Source organism: Monodon monoceros, unplaced genomic scaffold (genome assembly GCF_005190385.1).
Source record: "Monodon monoceros isolate NGI ecotype Baffin Bay Population unplaced genomic scaffold, NGI_Narwhal_1 Super_Scaffold_15, whole genome shotgun sequence".
Classification (NCBI taxonomy): Eukaryota; Metazoa; Chordata; class Mammalia; order Artiodactyla; family Monodontidae; genus Monodon; species Monodon monoceros.
The window spans coordinates 74,911,359-74,929,516 of NW_021703771.1; the positions used below are offsets into that span (position 1 = coordinate 74,911,359).

General features: G+C 41.1%; 1 protein-coding gene across 21 annotated transcripts in view; it reads right to left on the reverse strand.

The window, feature by feature from the left end:
• SYNE1 (spectrin repeat containing nuclear envelope protein 1) overlaps positions 1-18,158 on the reverse strand; it is a 453,644-nt gene that overhangs the window by 35,751 nt on the left and 399,735 nt on the right. For 20 of the 21 annotated variants that reach the window (XM_029223419.1, XM_029223418.1, XM_029223413.1 and 17 more), the window contains one exon: positions 6,964-7,126. In XM_029223419.1, the coding sequence (XP_029079252.1) occupies positions 6,964-7,126 (163 nt within the window). Of the gene's footprint in view, positions 1-6,963; positions 7,132-16,991; positions 17,100-18,158 lie in introns of those variants that run through there. The other variant, XM_029223427.1, reaches the window with a different exon arrangement.

The window sequence follows — 18,158 nt, forward strand, 5'->3', positions numbered from 1 at the left end:
GTTGTATGCTTCTAGGAATTATCCACTTCTCCTAGGTTGTCCAAATTGTTGGCTTATAATTGTTCAGAGTAGTCTCTTATGATCCTTGGTATTTCTTGTAATGTGCCCATTTTCATTTATAATTTCAATTTATTTTGGTCCTCTCTCTTTTTTAATTGATTACTCTAGCTAAAAGTTTGTCGATTTTGTTTATAATTCAAAGAACCAACTCAGTTTCGTTCATCTTTTCTGTTGTTTTCCTATTCTGTATTTCATTATTTCTGCTCTACTCTTTATGATTTCCTTCCTTTTGCCAACTTTGGGCTTAGTTTTTTCATTTTTTTTCTAGTTCCTTGAGGTATAAAGTTAGGTTGTTTATTTGAGATCCTTATTTTTTCTTAATGGGAGCATTTATCACTATAAACTTTTTTTCCTAGAACTGCTTTTGCTGCATCCCATAAGTTTTGGTATGTTGGGTTCCTTTTTTTGTTTATCTCCAGATATTTTTTTATTTCTCTTTTGATTTCTTCTTGGATCCACTGGTTGTTCAGGAGTGTGTTGTTTAATTTCCATGTATTTGTTAATTTTCCAGCTTTCTTCCTGTTATCGATTTCTAGTCTCACATCATTGTGGCTGGAAAAGATACTTGATGTAACGTCCATTTTCTTGCATTTATTAAGACTAGTTTTGTGATCTAACATATAATCTCTCCTGGAAAACGTTCTGTGCTCTGAGGTTGGGGTGGGCCTGGGGGTGCTGCTGGCTGGGCCCTACAGTCACCTCTGACTGGGAGGTCACAGGGTACGTCCCCTGGCAGGGCAGTGACACTGGTTGGACCCTGTGATTGGGCAGGGCTACAAGCTGGTCTCTGCAATTGGCCTTTTTTTAAAAATTTATTTATTTATTATTTATTTAATTTCTTTTTGGCTGTGTCGGGTCTTAGCTGTGGCACGCGGGATCTTTCGTTGTGGTGTGTGGGCTTCTCTCTGGTTGTGGCGCACAGGATCCAGAGCACGTGGGCTCTGTAGTTTGTGGCACGTGGGCTCTCTAGCTGAGGTGCGCAAGCTCAGTAGCTGTGGAGCGCAGGCTTAGTTGCCCTGCGGCATGTGGGATCTTAGTTCCCTGACCAGGGATCGAACTCGTGTCCCCTGCACTGGAAGGCAGATGCTTTACCACTGGACCACCAGGGAAGTCTCACTGCAATTGCTCTTGATGGGGTCTCAGGCTGTGCTTCCAGACCAGAAGGTGCTGCTGGCCGGACTCTGTGTTCAGGTGAGGCCTCAGGCTGTGCTCTGTGATCATGCAGGGCTGCAGGCTGTGCCTTGGAGTTGGGCAGGGCCACAGTCTAGGCTTTGCCATCAGGTAGACCACTGGCTGTGCTCCCCTGTTGGGCAAGATTACTGGTCAGGCTCTCTGGTTAGGAGTGGGCCTAGAGACTGTGCTCCATGGTCTAGCTGGGTTGTCGTCTAAGCTTTCTTCTTGGGTGGGGTCGCAGGCTATGCTTGGTAATTGGACGGGGTCGCTGGCTGGGCTTCCTGACCAGGCAAGGTTGCAGGCTGTGTTCAGTAACCAGACAAGGCCCTTGGGTGGACTGCACCACTGAGCAGAGTTGTAGTCTGGGCTCCATGGCTGGGTGTGGCTGTAGGCTGGGCTCTGAGGATGCCTACGGTCACTGTTCAGGCCCCTTGGTTATGCAAGGCCAGAGGCTATGCTCAACAGTTGGTAGGGCTTCTGGCTTGGCTCCCCGCCCAAGCAGGGCTGTTGGATGGGCTCCATGGCTGCCTGGATTCTCTGGCCAGGCTTCCTGGTGGGGGGGTATGGAGACTGTGCTCAGCTGTTGGGTGGGGCTGGGAATCTGCCTCCCTGCCCAGGCCGGGGGGTAGAAAGAGCTCCAAGGCCTGTAATGCCAGTTGTCTGGGGACCCAAATGAAGCAGAGCTGCTAACTGAGTTTGCAGGCTGGACGGGGCCACTGGCTGGTCTCTGCTGATGAGCAGAGACGCTGGCTGGCATCTCCGCTTGGGTGCAGCTGCAAGCAGGAATGCAGCCCACCAAGATCTGAGTGCAGGTGCTGGAAGCCCCACACCCCTTCTCCATCTCTATCTGATCCCCCGTGACTGAGCCTCATCGATTTCCTCAGTGATCCCCATGAAGAGAGACCCAAGCGGGCCTCCTGGGAAGCGTCATACGATACTGGGGGAGCTGGGTGTCCACTTTGGCCTCTCTCTTTTTTTTAAATTTTCGGCCGTGCCCCACGGCTTGCAGGATCTTAGTTCCCTGACTAGGGATTGAACCTGGGCCCCTGGCAGTGAGAGTATGGAGTCCTAACTACTGGACGGCCAGGGAATTCCCCACCTTGGCCTCTCTTTTCCAACTGGAGAAACCACAGGCTGGAGAGCTCTGGTGCGGTGCTGTGCCAGCCTGGGGCAGGCGATGTGGGCAGAGTGCAGCCACTCCTCTCACCTTCTAACGTAGTCCTTCCCGGTCTCTGATGTCCAAGGGCTGCTGCAGCCTCACCCTGGGTTCTGGGATTTTCACAATGGTGTCCTGTCTATGGATAGTTGCTTGTTGGTCTTGTGATGGGGACTTAAGTCAGGAACGGCTTATGCCACCGTCTTGGTGACATCACTCCTCCATATACTTCTGAATCTCTCTCAGAGGGGAGACTCATAAGGGGAAACCACTGTGGGAACCAGCGATGGCGTGTGAAACCCAGAACTCTAATTGATGGACTGTTGGAGGCTCAGTGTGGACACCTCTGACCGACCCAGTCATGGGGGCCCCCCAGTTTGGTGAGATTTACCTCCAGGAGCTTGACCAGGTTAACACAGTAAACACTGGAGAAAAGTCCCCCTGTGCTTCTGCTCAGAAGTTTTTGTTCAGATCAATATATAAAATAAGGCTTGAGGGGGTCTTATAATTATATAAGTACCCAAATACAGATCACAATTTTAGTCTCAGCTTTAACTTCCATTGGTGATGGCCTCAAATTGTCACATAGTGTCACTGGATTCATTCTTTTTCATTTATAACATAGAGAAATCCGACAAAACGTTCTCTGAAGTCATCTCAAGTCTATATATACTTCTGCCCAATTAAATCTATAAGAATTAAGTACGTTGGCAAGAGAGACATACAGAAACTCCACATAGGGAAATAGAAGACGATGTATTTTTTACCAATTTAATCTGTCCATTTAAATATTTGTCAGAATTTTTCCCTTTTGGAGACAGATTACTATTTATCTGTCTTTTCAAACATGGATCCCCAAATGCTACAATTTTTACAAAATCATGGTCAAACAATTTCCATAAAGGAAACTAGTAAATATGATATGATTAAAATAAAATTTGCTAAGTGCCCACTTCACGCTGGGCACTGTGCTAAGTGCTTTTCTTGTTAACCTTTTACAATAACTCGGGGAGCCGTGTACTTATTATCAGCAACCTATATGTTAGGAAGCTGAGGGTCAAGAGTTCATTACTTTGCTCTGGTTCACACAGAAAAGTGGTGAGGCCAGGACTGGAATCCAGAAAGTCTTCAATTTTAACTACTGGTGTACAGGTTTTTTTTTAACCTTTAAATTTTAATTAAAAGGCTATATGAACATTTATTAATATATTAAAAAGTCAAAAACGACTACTAAGCTTCCAATGAAGTAGTACCCTTTTCATTTCACTCCTGATTCTCCTCCAGAAACAACCATTTCCATCTCTTGTAGCTCTGTCTTCTGGTTTTTACTTCTGTTTTTCTAAGTAACATGTTTATATTGCTATTTCTTGATTTTTAAATGTTAGACATTATCAGTGCTTCTACAGCAGAGAAGGAATAAACTTCTACATGACTCACGGGGCTCCAATGACTATTTTAGCACCTCTTATAGCTAGAGCAATAATCACGTCTTTGCATGATTATGGTGTTTTAATACTTTTCACATTTAAGCAACAAAATATGCTATGGTTATATTTCTTCTCTTACATAACTTTTTGTTTTTCTAAAATCAATAGTTCTCTATCTCTCTCTCTCTCCCTCGCTCTCTTTTTCTCTTTAAAATATGACCCAGCAATTCCACTACTGGGCATATACCCAGAGAAAACCATGATTCAAAAAGACACATGCACCCTAATGTTCACTGCAGCACTATTTACAACAGCCAGGTCATGGAAGCCACCTAAGTGTCCATCAATAGAGAAATGGATAAAGAAGATGTGGTACATATATATGATGGAATATTACTCAGCCATAAAAAAGAATGAAACTGGGTCATTTGTAGAGACATGGCTGGACCTAGAGACGGTCATACATGAGTTAAGTAAGTCAGAAGAGAAAAACAAAGATCATATATTAATGCATATATGTGGAATCTGAAAATATGGTTATGGATGATCTTATTTACAAAGCAGAAATAGAGACACAGATGTAGAGAACAAAAACGTATGGATACCAGGGTGGAAGAGGGGGGGTGTGAGAGGAATTGGGAGATTGGGATTGACATATGTACACTATTGATACTATGTATAAAATAGATAACTAATGAGAATATACTGTATAGCTCAGGGAACTCTACTCTATGCTCTTGTGGTGACCTAAATGAGAAGGAAATCCAAAAAGGAGGGGATAGATGTATACGTATAGCTGATTCACTTTGCTGTACAGTATAAACTAACCGAATACTGTACAGCAACTATACTCTAATAAAAAAAAATTTATATTGCTAACTGCTATTCTTTCTCGTATGGTGCTAATAAAGCTCCTTCCAGTATGGTTAAGCCCATCAGGTCATCTGGTTCAACTATTTCTTCCTTGGAGATGTTCCTCTTAGAGCACCCAGACTCCCTGCTCCTGTCTGGACAGGCTCTTCCTAGGTTGCAGTACCATTGTCATTTGGGACTTCCCTTTGCCATCATCCTGGGGACTTCCTTCTCCTGGGTTGAATATTATTTTTCCTCTCATTTCAGTATATGGAGCATATCTTTCATTAGCTTCTTGTGAATGTGTGCACAGAAGGTAAATATTTTATATATGAAATGGCAGATATATTATTCTAAATCATAAAAATTTTTCTCAGCTTTTTGAAGGCATTCCGTCATTGTCTACTAGCTTCCATCCTTGTTTTGGAGAAATCCAACTTTTTCATCTTGGAAGCCTCAAAATCTTCTTTTATCCCCCATGTTCTGAAATTTCATTATAGCTGTGTTTTTAATTTTCCTGGGCACCTGTAGGGTTTGTGTTCTAGAAGTGTGTAAATTTTCAATTTGGGAATGCTTTTTCTGCATTACTCCTTTGGTAATTTCTTCCTTTCCACTTTATTTTGGGGGCAGGGGGACTTTTACAGAGTAACTGAATTGGATTTTGAAACTCGCGTGTAAATCCTGGCTGCAGCATAAGCCTGGCTAGCGACCTCATGAGAGGCGATGCTGTGGGGTTTGGCACAGAGTCTTTCACTTAATCCCTCTGTTTTTAACAGAGTGGCTCCAGCACAGATGGCGTCCTGTGTCATCGAATCCCAAGTCCCTCTGGATGGCCTTCTCCAGAGAGTCAACAAAGCAGAGCTGCCTGACTAGCTGGGCTTAGGGGAAATCTGCTCATCTCACCACTCTTTTCTCAGACTTTCACGCCATTTTCCCTTTAAAGCCCCACAGACTTGATAGCTCCACTTCCTGGGTGAGCGTTTTGGGAACTCTGCGGCGTGAATCAGCTTTCTCCATCCTCCACTCTGCTAACGCCATCACTGTTCATCTGTCTGCTTTCCACCTTCCAAATTCTCTCCCATGTCTGGCAGCTCTATCATCTTCTCTTCTGTTCTTTTTGCCATCGTAGGTTTTGACCTTTTATTTGATTACGGTTTTAGTAGTGGCTGCAACTACGGATGTGTATAATCAATTTCCCATACTTAACTAGATACTGTTTTGATTTTCTTACATTTGCTAAATTACAATACTGGTCATTAACATTTTAACTCTTGTCACATGTAGATATCATTACCATGTTCTCCAGGAGAATGTGGGGGAGCTGGAGGTCAACCACAACCCCCAGAGTTAATCATCAGAATTTCAAACATCAGAGAGTCCATCAGAGGGTTTTAATCTTACAGAAAATTGAAAAATGTCCTGCTAACAAGTTCTTTAAAAATAAATGCTAATTTAAACATCCAACACCTAAAAACTGTATTTTAATAACTGTTCTCTTTGTAAAATAAAATACATAAACTACTTCATAGGACTAAAGAAATAGGTCTGTTTATACATTTTTTTAAAGTTAAGCAACTTGAATATAATGGCTTAATGTAATGGAAGTAACCAGAGCACAGGCATGAAGTAGCAATACTTCTTATGGGGGATTTATGGTGTTTATTACTGACAGCTGGAGTCTACTGTGCTGAGTAAGAATAAGCAAGGGGAGTGGGAAGTGAAAATCCCTTCTGTACGTATTTTTCAGGGTCACCCTCTTTTGCTTTGCTGGGTTGTGTATTCTGCTTTATTTGCTACACACATGAAGATGACATTACAGTATATGGTCTGCAGGTCATGCAATCCTCCTTGCAAAACAAAATTATGTTAGACTCTAAAAACTCTAAGTATGCACTGTGATCTTTCTCCAAAGGCTGTACGCAGAAAAAAGAAAAAGGCTCGTTTCTAAGTCCATGGTTGTGAGTTAGCGACCCACAAATAAACAAAACTGTCAGCACTGGTCTGGATACATTATTGCAGCTCAACCTAACCTACCATCTTAGGATGGCTTCTTGGCAGACCAGTGACATTAACCCTACGATGGCAGACCTTCTTAAGAGTCAACTTTGTGAGGAGATGGAACCTATTTGCCCCAAACACCTCTCTAGCCAATGCCTTCCCTTTCTCACCAGTCCTGCCCAGCTTCCTCCAGATTTTCCATCCCAATTCACCATCTCACAATCATGTCTCTATTCTGGCCAGGAGGACAGATTTTCAAGAACCTATTAAGTTTCCTTCCGTTGTTTTACATTTTACCTGCTGCTTGTTAAGCTTTTTCTGTATTTCTTCTGAGTCACAGGAATCGTAGACGATCGGCTTGGCCAGCTCTGACTCTATGTGGGCCAGCCACGTTCTCAGGCTGCTCATGTTTTTATCCAGCTGCTGTACGGCGACCAGGGTCTCCTTCAGCTTCTTTACCCTGGGGGCAGAGAAGGCGAGACATCAACTTCAGTGAGAGGCTTCACTCATGTTTCCCTCATGAGCAGAAGCCAGCATTGGGTCTAAAGCCAGTGTCCAGCCTGGCTCAGCCACCTACTGGCTGTGTGACTGTGGGCAGCTGTACACCCCTCCTGTGTCTCTGTTTCTTTGTCTATAAAATGGAAATGAAGTAAGAGTACTTGTGAGATTTAAATGAGGTGAATGACAGAGGCTACCAGTACATGGGAAACATTAAAAAAATATCAACCATGGTTATACTCAGCACAGCTATACTAATATAACAGTGATAGAAACCTCATGGTTGTCATAGAAATTACTACTTTCACAAATAATATAATCTACACTACTTGAGTTTTGCAAATAATATAATTTATACTACTATGAAGAATAACTGGGAGGAAAAAGTTAACCTTTCCAATGGATTGTCACCAAACAGATTACACATCCATGGTTCTAATCACTTCACCCCCTATGGGATGTATTTCAGCAATATTGTGGCAGAAACTCAGTCAAAAGAAGAAAGCATACTGAAGATAAAACTGTCAGTGAGATATCACATGCACTTATGCAATTTGAGCTTTAATGATGCCATATCACGTTAAAGGTAACTAAGAACCTGTTGGATTGTAAGTGGCAGAGGGCAGGTACCCAATCTTCCACCTGAAGAGCCTAATTCAGTATAGTATTCACTACATAGCATGCTTAAAAAATAACGACAAATAACTATTCTCCCATTCTCGCCAGGAAGGAGTAAAAACTCATTCCTTTAAGAATTGTCATTTCTCTAACAATCATCCGTGGACACTTTAAATGTTAAGATGCCAGAAAGACAAAAGAAATCAGATGTGATTATTTTCTTAATAAAATGTACAATCTGACCAGAAATCTGAACATGGAAAGAATGAAATATAACAAAGTGTGGTAAGAACTAAACTAAAGAAGTGAACGAAGTCTCTGGCTAATAAATAAAGAGTGATCAATTCTGTCTGGCCATGTTCAGTAATCATTCATTCATTTACCATTTGTTCATTTCTTTATTCCTCCTACCAACATGTATGGTGCTAGGTGACAGATAAACAGTGATGACTAAAGCTTCATCCTTGCCTTTGAGGAGCTTAGACTTTGAGGAAAGAAGGAAAGTGAAGAAATGACATGTGAGCTGCATCTTGAGAGGTGGATACAAGCCAAGCAGAACATTTCTGGCCTAGGAAACAATGAAGAAGAGCAGAGATTGTGAAGGTAAATAGTGTCACAATGCCAAGGAGATCAGTGGTGGACGCACGGGGAAGAGAAACAGGAAAGACAGAAGTGGTCAGAGGAAGAGGTAAGACTGATGGGTGGATGGGAGCAAGATTATAAAACTCCCACAGTGACATGACAATGGATTTGTATGTAGTTTCAAAGATAAATAAGAACTTTCCCAAGGTCTATTAGCAGAGGAATGTTAAGATGAGTTTTGATTCTGAGTGCCTAAGTCTGAGGCAAGGCTGTGGTAAGAGCTCATTCAGGAAGTACATAGTCCAAGCAGTTTGCATCAAAAGCCTACACCTGGAAACAGTGGGGATAGAGTTGAGGAGTGGATTGCTAAATTCACAAACCGACATGACGTGAGGCAGAAGGAGTTAAGAAATGATGTCTTTTCCAGTTGGGTGACTAGATAGATGCTGTTGCCTCAGAGGATACAGGAATGAGGAGCAAGTTCTTGGGATTAATGGTGCATCAAGTTTGGGGTATGATGAGTCTGTGGGATCAGCTAGACATGTATGGAAATATAGTTCTTAGGTCCAGAAGAGACGACGAAGTTTATTGCATTGGTTTACATACTGCTGGCATAGAGTTGAAGCCCTGTGAAAGGATGTGTTTCATCCTGAAAGGGGTTGGACTAAGAAGAATGAGTTTAAAAAGGTTAAAGAAGGAGGAATCACAGTTGAAGAAAAAATAATCAGAAAGGAAGGAGGTGAAGCAGGGAAGTGTAGCATAAAACTAAAGGCAGGAAATGTTTCAAGAAAGAATTGGTGGTGGGCGGGGGATAGGACTGATGGTAGTTTAGGGTACAAACTTGCAACGAGTAGTAAATAAACCCTAGAGATCTAATGCACAGTAAAGTGAGTATAAACAACAATATTGTACTCTAATTTTGTAATGTGATAAATATCGCTACAATGGCAATCATATTACATTATATCAATGTATCAAAGTAACAAGCTTAAATTTACCTTAATTTTACCTTAAATTTACACAATGTTGTGTGTCAAATACATTCAATTAAAAATAATTAAAAAAAAGAAGAAAGTGTTGGTCACAGTGTGATTTGAATGCCTTCTTCATTAGATTTCACCTGGTTTGCCTCACATAAATGCAGATTCTTAGGCCCCAACCCAGTCCTATTGAGTCAGAACCTCTGGGGGTGTGGCCAGGGAATTTACACTTAACAAGCACTCCAAGTAAGCCCTAGGCATGCTTAAGTTTGGACTCATGGGTCTACTTTGTCAAAGGCAGAGCAAGGTAGTTGATGAGGCCTAAAAAGAGCCATTCATTAGAAGAGGTCTGCTGACCCTAAGTGAATAGTTCAGCAAGGGCTATGGAAACAGAAAACAGGATGCATTTGAGAGAAGTACACTTATAATGAAAGAGGATTGTTAATTATTTTAAAAAAGTAGGCAGCGAAAGTAAGTAAATACAGTATGAATCCTGTAGAATGATCTATCTGGCTACAAGAAAAAACTGATTTTTTGTTTGTTTGTTTTGTTTAATGTAGTTTAATGTTTTGGAATCGTTTAGAATGCTTTTAGGCAGAGGAAAAGGAACTCATGAGGAAGGAGCCAAAGACAGAAGAAAAAGGAGAGAAATTACAGATGAATACAGATGGTGGAGTGAGGATGCACAGGAGGCAGGATCAAGGGTGTAGAGCAGGGATAGATAAATTAGATTTGAAAAGTTATTTCCCAGTGAGGGCAGGGTGTCAGCAGGAATTTGGGAGGGACACAGATAGTACTTCTCAACTCTATTATTACCAAGTAATAGTAGCAAAAATCGACTACTGAGTCCCTGTTGAGGGCCTGACATGGCTGACTGGATGTATGTACATAGATGGCTCTAAAACGAAAGGCGATGTGGAGGAGGAGCACATGATCAATGATTTCTGGTACAACCCTTACTTAAAATTCAATTCTGCTTTTAGACCGTAAGTTTTTTTATACTTTCCACCTTTTGGTTCAGGGCATGTGGTCACCTTACTGACGCTGCTCCTAATAGAAATGAATGGCAGATAAGCAAAACATCTCCATCTCCGAGTTGAAAACTTGGTTCAACTAAAGAGGTATCTGATTGGAAAACATGTCAAGAGCAACCAACATGTCTTTTAAAACTCTAGGAATCTTCCAAGACTGAACCAGGAAGAAATAGAAAATATGAACAGACCAATCACAAGCACTGAAATTCAAACTGTGATTAAAAATCTTCCAACAAACAAAAGCCCAGGACCAGATGGCTTCACAGGAGAATTCTATCAAACATTTAGAGAAGAGCTAACACCTATCCTTCTCAAACTCTTCCAAAATATAGGAGAGGGAGGAACACTCCCAGACTCAATCTACGAGGCCACCATCACCCTGATACCAAAACCAGACAAAGATGTCACAAAAAAAGGAAACTACAGGTCAATATCACTGATGAACATAGATGCAAAACTCCTCAACAAAATACTAGCAAACAGAATCCAACAGCACATTAAAAGGGCCATACACCATGATCAAGTGGGGTTTACCCCAGGAATGCAAGGATTCTTCAATATACACAAATCAATCAATGTGAAACACCATATTAACAAATCGAAGGAGAAAAACCATATGATCATCTCAATACATGCAGAGAAAGCTTTCGACAAACATCAACACCCATTTATGATAAAAACCCTCCAGAAAGTAGGCATAGAGGAAACTTACCTCAACATAATAAAGGCCATATATGACAATCCCACAGCCAACATCATCCTCAACGGTGAAAAACTGAAAGCATTTCTACTAAGATCAGGAACAAGACAAGGTTGCCCACTCTCACCACTAATATTCAACATAGTTTTGGAAGTTTTATCCACAGCAATCAGAGAAGAAAAAGAAATAAAAGGAATCCAAATCGGAAAAGAAGTAAAGCTGTCACTGTTTGCAGATGACATGATACCATACATAGAGAATCCTAAAGATGCTACCAGAATACTACTAGAGCTAATCAATGAATTTGGTAAAGTAGAAGGATACAAAATTAATGTACAGAAATCTCTTGCATTCCTATACACTAATGATGAAAAATCTGAAAGTGAAATCAAGAAAACACTCCCATTTATCATTGCAACAAAAAGAATAAAATACCTAGGAATAAACCTACCTAAGGAGACAAAAGTCCTGTATGCAGAAAATTATAAGACACTGATGAAAGAAATTAAAGATGACACAAACAGATGGAGAGATATACCATGTTCTTGGATTGGAAGAATCAACATTGTGAAAATGACTATACTACCCAAAGCAATCTACACATTCAATGTAATCCCTATCAAACTACCACTGGCATTTTTCACAGAACTAGAACAAAAAATTTCACAATTTGTATGGAAACACAAAAGACCCCGAACAGCCAAAGCAATCTTGAGAAAGAAAAACAGAGCTGGAGGAATCAGGCTCCTGGACTTCAGACTATACTACAAAGCTACAGTAATCAAGACAGTATGGTACTGGCACACAAAAAAATATAGATCAATGGAACACGATAGGAAGCCCAGAGATAAACCCACACACATATGGTCACCTTATCTTTGACACAGGAGGCAAGAATATACAATGGAGAAAAGACAGCCTCTTCAATAAGTGGTGCTGGGAAAACTGGACAGCTACATGGAAAAGAATGAAATTAGAACACTCCCTAATACCATACACAAAAATAAACTCAAAATGGATTAAAGACCTAAATGTAAGGCCAGACACTATCAAATTCTTAGAGGAAAACATAGGCAGAACACTCTATGGCATAAATCACAGCAAGATCCTTTTGACCCACATCCTGGAGAAATGGAAATAAAAACAAAAATAAACAAATGGGACCTAATGAAACTTAAATACTTTTGCACAGCAAAGGAAACCATAAACAAGACCACAAGACAACCCTCAGACTGGGAGAAAATATTTGCAAATGAAGCAACTGACAAAGGATTAATCTCCAAAATTTACAAGCAGCTCATGCAGCTCAATATCGAAAAAACAAACAACCCAATCCAAACACGGGCAGAAGACCTACATAGACATTTCTCCAATGAAGATATACAGATTGCCAACAAACACATGAAAGAATGCTCAACATCATTAATCATTAGAGAAATGCAAATCAAAACTACAATGAGGTATCATCTCACACCAGTCAGAATGGCCATCATCAAAAAACCTAGAAACAATAAATGCTGGAGAGGGTGTGGAGAAAAGGGAACCCTGAGACACTGTTGGTGGGAATGTAAATTGATACAGCCACTATGGCGAACAGTATGGAGGTTCCTTAAAAAACTAAAAATAGAACTACCACACGACCCAGCAATCCCACTACTGGGCATATACCCTAAGAAAACCATAATTCAAAAAGAATCATGTACCACAATGTTCACTGCAGCTCTATTTACAATAGCCAGGACATGGAAGCAACCTAAGTGTCCACTGATAGATGAATGGATAAAGAAGATGTGGCAAATATATACAATGGAATATTACTCAGCCATAAAAAGAAATGAAATTGAGTTATTTGTAGTGAGGTGGATGGACCTAGAGTCTGTCATACAGAGTGAAGTAAGTCAGAAAGAGAAAAACAAATACCATAATGCTAACACATATATATGGAATCTAAAAAAAAAAAAAAATGGTCATGAAGAACCTAGGGGCAAGATGGGAATAAAGACGCAGACCTACTAGAGAATGGACTTGAGGACATGGGAATGGGGAAGGGTAAGCTGGGACAAAGTGAGAGAGTGGTAGTGTATATATGGACATATATACACTACCAAATGTAAAATAGCTAGCTAGTGGGAAGCAGTCGCATAGCACAGGGAGATCAGCTCGGTGCTTTGTGACCAGCTAGAAGGGTGGGATAGGGAGGGTGGGAGGGAGGGAGATGCAAGAGGGAAGAGATATGGGGATATATGCATATGTATAACTGATTCACTTTGTTCTAAAGCAGAAACTAAAACACCATTGTAAAGCAATTATACTCCAATAAAAATGTTAAGAAAAAAATATAAAATAAAATAAAATTGTAAGAAAAAAAAAAAATCTAGGGATGTGATAGGGAGTTCCCTGGCGGTCCAGTGGTTAAACTCTGAGTTTCCACTGCAAGGGGCACAGGTTGGATCCCTTGTCGGGGAAGTAAGATCCCACATGCTGCACAGTGCAGCCAAGAAACAAAACAAAACAACCACCCCCCCAAAACTCTAAGGATGTGATATATTTCAAGGCAGGGATCTGCGATAGAATGTTCTCAAAGACAGACAACTTGCACTCAGAATCACCTACTATTTCTCAACTCTATTACTTCCAGAGAGTAAAGAAGTGATTCTCAAGCTGGGACCGGTACTGGACCACTTAGGGGTGCTTTCCATCCACACGTGCCACTGCTAACTCTCTTCCCACCTTCTCCCCGCCCGCCGTGCCTCCCCAGATGATTATGATAGGCTTCTCTGGTCAGGAGCCACCTCTCTGAAGAAACTGTCTCATAACCAAAGTATTTTGAGAATTTTTATTCTTTTTTTTGCGGTACGCGGGCCTCTCACTGCTGTGGCCTCTCTCGTTGCAGAGCACAGGCTCCGGACGCGCAGGCTCAGCGGCCATGGCTCACGGGCCCAGCCCCTCCGCGGCATGTGGGATCTTCCCGGACCGGGGCACGAACCCGTGTCCCCTGCATCGGCAGGCGGACTCTCAACCACTGCGCCACCAGGGAAGCCCCTTTATTCATTTTCAATTGCTTAAAATGGATATCATCACTTCTATTACAGTTTCTATAAATCAATGTTTCTCTCTCAAATGAAAATCTAGTCATGACACCATCACTTTTCCTCTGTCATACAAATGCTTAAAAGTATTTTCACGACGGTTGGTTCTTGATAATAATATCTGTATTTCAATAATTATAATAAAAATCCCTATATTTGATCAGTGTATAAAGGCATGCTGAGGTGCATTACCTTATATTGTTTTAAAAAATGTGCATTTAAAAAATTATGTTCACGTTCCACAATATATAGGATTGAAAGGGAACAGAAAACATGCATTGCAATATGTTATAATAATTCATAATTCCATTCAAGATAATACTTTTCTAATTAGCTTTATAAGTACAATTTGTACTCTGTCTCTAGGGCATTTCAAGGCATTAGCCTTGAAAAATAATTCCAAGAACTGTTACATACAACGCACTTACATGTATCTCATATGTCAGACAAAATTCACTTGAGCGTCAGTCACTGAATGACAGTTTTTGAGCAGCTACTGGGTATAAAGTTCGGGGTACACATTCTACCAACGACCATGGTGCGGGCTTAGGATTTAACATGACCTTGGCCATCCTGCTTTAGTGTCCCAGATGGAAAGGACAGTCTACAATCAATAAACCCATTGGAATAGGACTGAAGAATGGCTCACTGCACTGCTGTCCATCTTGGTTTTACCCCAATAAGAATGTCCTCTCAGGAAGCTCTCCCACTTGACCAGCTTCCTGTCTTCAGGTCTGATAGGATTTGAATGCTGACTATGCTTCGGGATGGGGTTTTAAAGAAAACCCATGACACCATCAGGGTTTTGTGTGGACCTGGAGGCTGGGAGGGTACTTCACTCAGTGCCTGCTTCCTTCTTGCCCTTGTTCGAACTTCCTGGTATTATTAATGCTCACCTTCCTGCTCCTCATGGGAAGTTCCCTGGAAAGCTGGAACTGTGAATTTCCACTTCGGGTTTTCCCTTTCCACTTTTGGTTGCCAGACTGAGCTTGTTGCCTTGCACAAAGTCGGGTACTATTTAAATGCCTGCTAAACATTAATAATTAGTGTTCTAACTAAAATATTGCTTATTTTGTTCACATATTTTAATTTAATTTATTTGATATTAAATGTATACTTAAATTTTCCTCTAGGTCCAACATTTGCAAATGATCTGTTTGCTAAGGACTAAAATTCATTCATTTTCTTGGTTCAAAATTCACTGACAAAAATGATCAAAAGATCCAAAGCACAAAGGGATATAAGTAAACACTGTTCCATTGGATATTGTCTACAGTAGCCAAATATTTTACTGGATTAGTAATCTTGTGTAACATTGAAGGAATTCCAATAGTCAGAGCAGTTAGTGCAATATGTCAAGGGCATCGTGACGTGGAAATGCTTGTTCATACAGTCTATTAGGGGCAAGTTCCTCTTTCAAATGAACGTGTAAATCTTAGTAAAGTCAGGGAGGGTGAATGCTTAAGTGGTTCTCCTTTCTCATTTTTTAAAAAATGTATTTGACTACAAATAGCAAAATACATTGTGTGTGTGTTGGGGGGAGCAGATGTGAACGGAGAGGTGGTGTGGCATAAGGCCCCCATACATCATCCTTGAGCTATTAAACTTGGTATTTGCAGGACGAGGATCATTCTTCTTTTAGAGAAACGTCCCACATTTTTTTTCATCATTTCTTTAAAGGAAATCCTTGGGTGAAGCATCACAATAGTTTTATTTATCACTGTAAGAAGTCTGAGCAACACTCCTTTTGGTAGCACACAGGGTTATAATTTAAAATAGGTGTTTACGGACGTCACACGTCTGGGTAAGTTTAGCAAGCCCGGTGAATCTGAAGTCCCTACACTCTGGTTCCCCTTTCAGAGTCCAGTGTGTTTCCTGCACACTTGACCTTTCTTGAGAAGGATTCTACTATGAAATCCAGTTGTCCAGCTTCTAAATATTGTCACATGAATACGTACATATACACATATATATCTACGTATTTCATATATATACCTCACTACTTTCCTTCAAACAAATTTAGTAGATCCATAAACCAAAACAAAAAAATTCATATTCTCAATATAAAAGAACCCAAAGTACCATTAATAAGTTCTATTCATCAGTAAGGGATTTGTTTGGGGGATGTTATGGTATAAGAAAATTATTTTTTAAAAACAAAATGAAAATTCCTGATGTAATGTTATTCTAACTGAAAAAAAATCATGAAGTAAACATTTGTATAATGCACTAAGTTGCCATTTTAGACGTAACCTTCTATATTTTGCACATACTATTGAAAACCTTTATACTAGTCAGTGACCAAAACCTACTGACATACATAAAACAGAAACAACCTTCTCTCACACGCAAAACCCTCCCGGCCCCTGAAACATGAGTAGATTTTTATTTATTAGAGGAACGCTTTCAGCTACAAAGCTGCGAACTGGCCATGACTGAGTTTCAGTTTCAGAAGGAGCCCGTCCTTTAAATAGCAGATGGTGGACTAACAGGATCTTTCCACTGAATCTTTTTCTGAATCTCTTTCCTGTGTCTCAGGCTCTCTACTGTAACCATACTCCTCGTATGATGCATCCAGTCCCAAGACAAGTAGATACTGAACCATAACAAAGTCCATCGACCTTTTCATCCAGCTCCGCAGGCCCAGCAGGAGACAAGAAAACAAACCGACAAATAAGTCTGAGGAGTCCACGGCCAACCATCTCCCCACACCAGTCATCTCCACGTAACACTGGCCAACACAATTACGGATTAAAGCTCCAGCATCCATCCCCCATGTAACATGAAAGCTATGCCCAAGGGAAGAAACTCAAGGAGATGCCTGCCTTGTGACACTGCAGTTACAATCGGGGAGCTCTGCGTCCACACAGCCGTCCTCTGCCATCCTCAGGGCACACGGATCTTCCGCCACCACCATGAAGTTTCCACTTGCAAAAGTCAGGTTTGCAGAGCAAAAGGCTAAATCCTGCGTGGGGATGAAAGTTTCCCCAGTCTGTGTATGGAAGTATGAAAATGCTCACTCCAGACAAATGTTGGTAAGTCTCTGCCTGACAATATGACACTGAGCAGTGAGTGACAAGTGGTCATGTTTCTAAATAAAACCTACATTCATTGACATGTGCCAGGCTTGATCTCCTGGAATGTAGGCCACGAGTGTAAGAAGGGAAAAGGCTCAGGGTAATCTGCTAGGAGGGGGAGGCTCCAGGTCTAAAGAAAGAAGGGGATCAAAAATAAGACCGGCTGCAGACACTCTGCCATTCTGGAAGGACCTTCAACTTTTCTCGCAGGCAGTTTAAGTTGGAAAAGATATTTGCAAAGATAAATGTACCAAATGCAAACAAGCAAAACCTCTACAAGTACAGCGGCAAACTGTAGTAGCAAAAAGGAGCAACTGCTTTTTTCCTTCAGTCTGATTTGCCAGTTAAGTGGTGTTAAGTAGGAGTTTTAGGGGCTGTCTGGGAAGATGGGATGGACAAGATATTCTGTGGCAAAGTGCTTGCTCTTCACCTTTAAATAGACTATTTGAAAATGAAAAGTAATGAAGAAATACTATTCTCCCCTTACATAAACCTTTGTCTTTTTAAAAATAATGATAGGGCTTCCCTGCTGGCTCAGTGGTTGAGAGTCCGCCTGCCGATGCAGGGGGACGCAGGTTCGTGCCCCGGTACGGGAAGATCCCACATGCCGCGGAGCGGCTGGGCCCGTGAGCCATGGCCGCTGAGCCTGCGCGTCCGGAGCCTGTGCTCCGCAACGGGAGAGGCCACAACAGTGAGAGGCCTGCGTACCGCAAAAAAAAAAAAAGATATAAAGTGACAAAAATAACATGTTCATTTTAAGGTAATTTTAAAAAGGATCTGTTCATTTGCTTGGTGGAATCTCAGATAACTTTTCTTTTGTGAATTTCAAGAGTTTCTAAATTTTCTGCACTGACTCTATATAAATTTCATAATTTAAGCTTGTAAAGAAAATAAGCTCCCAAATTACCCATTGC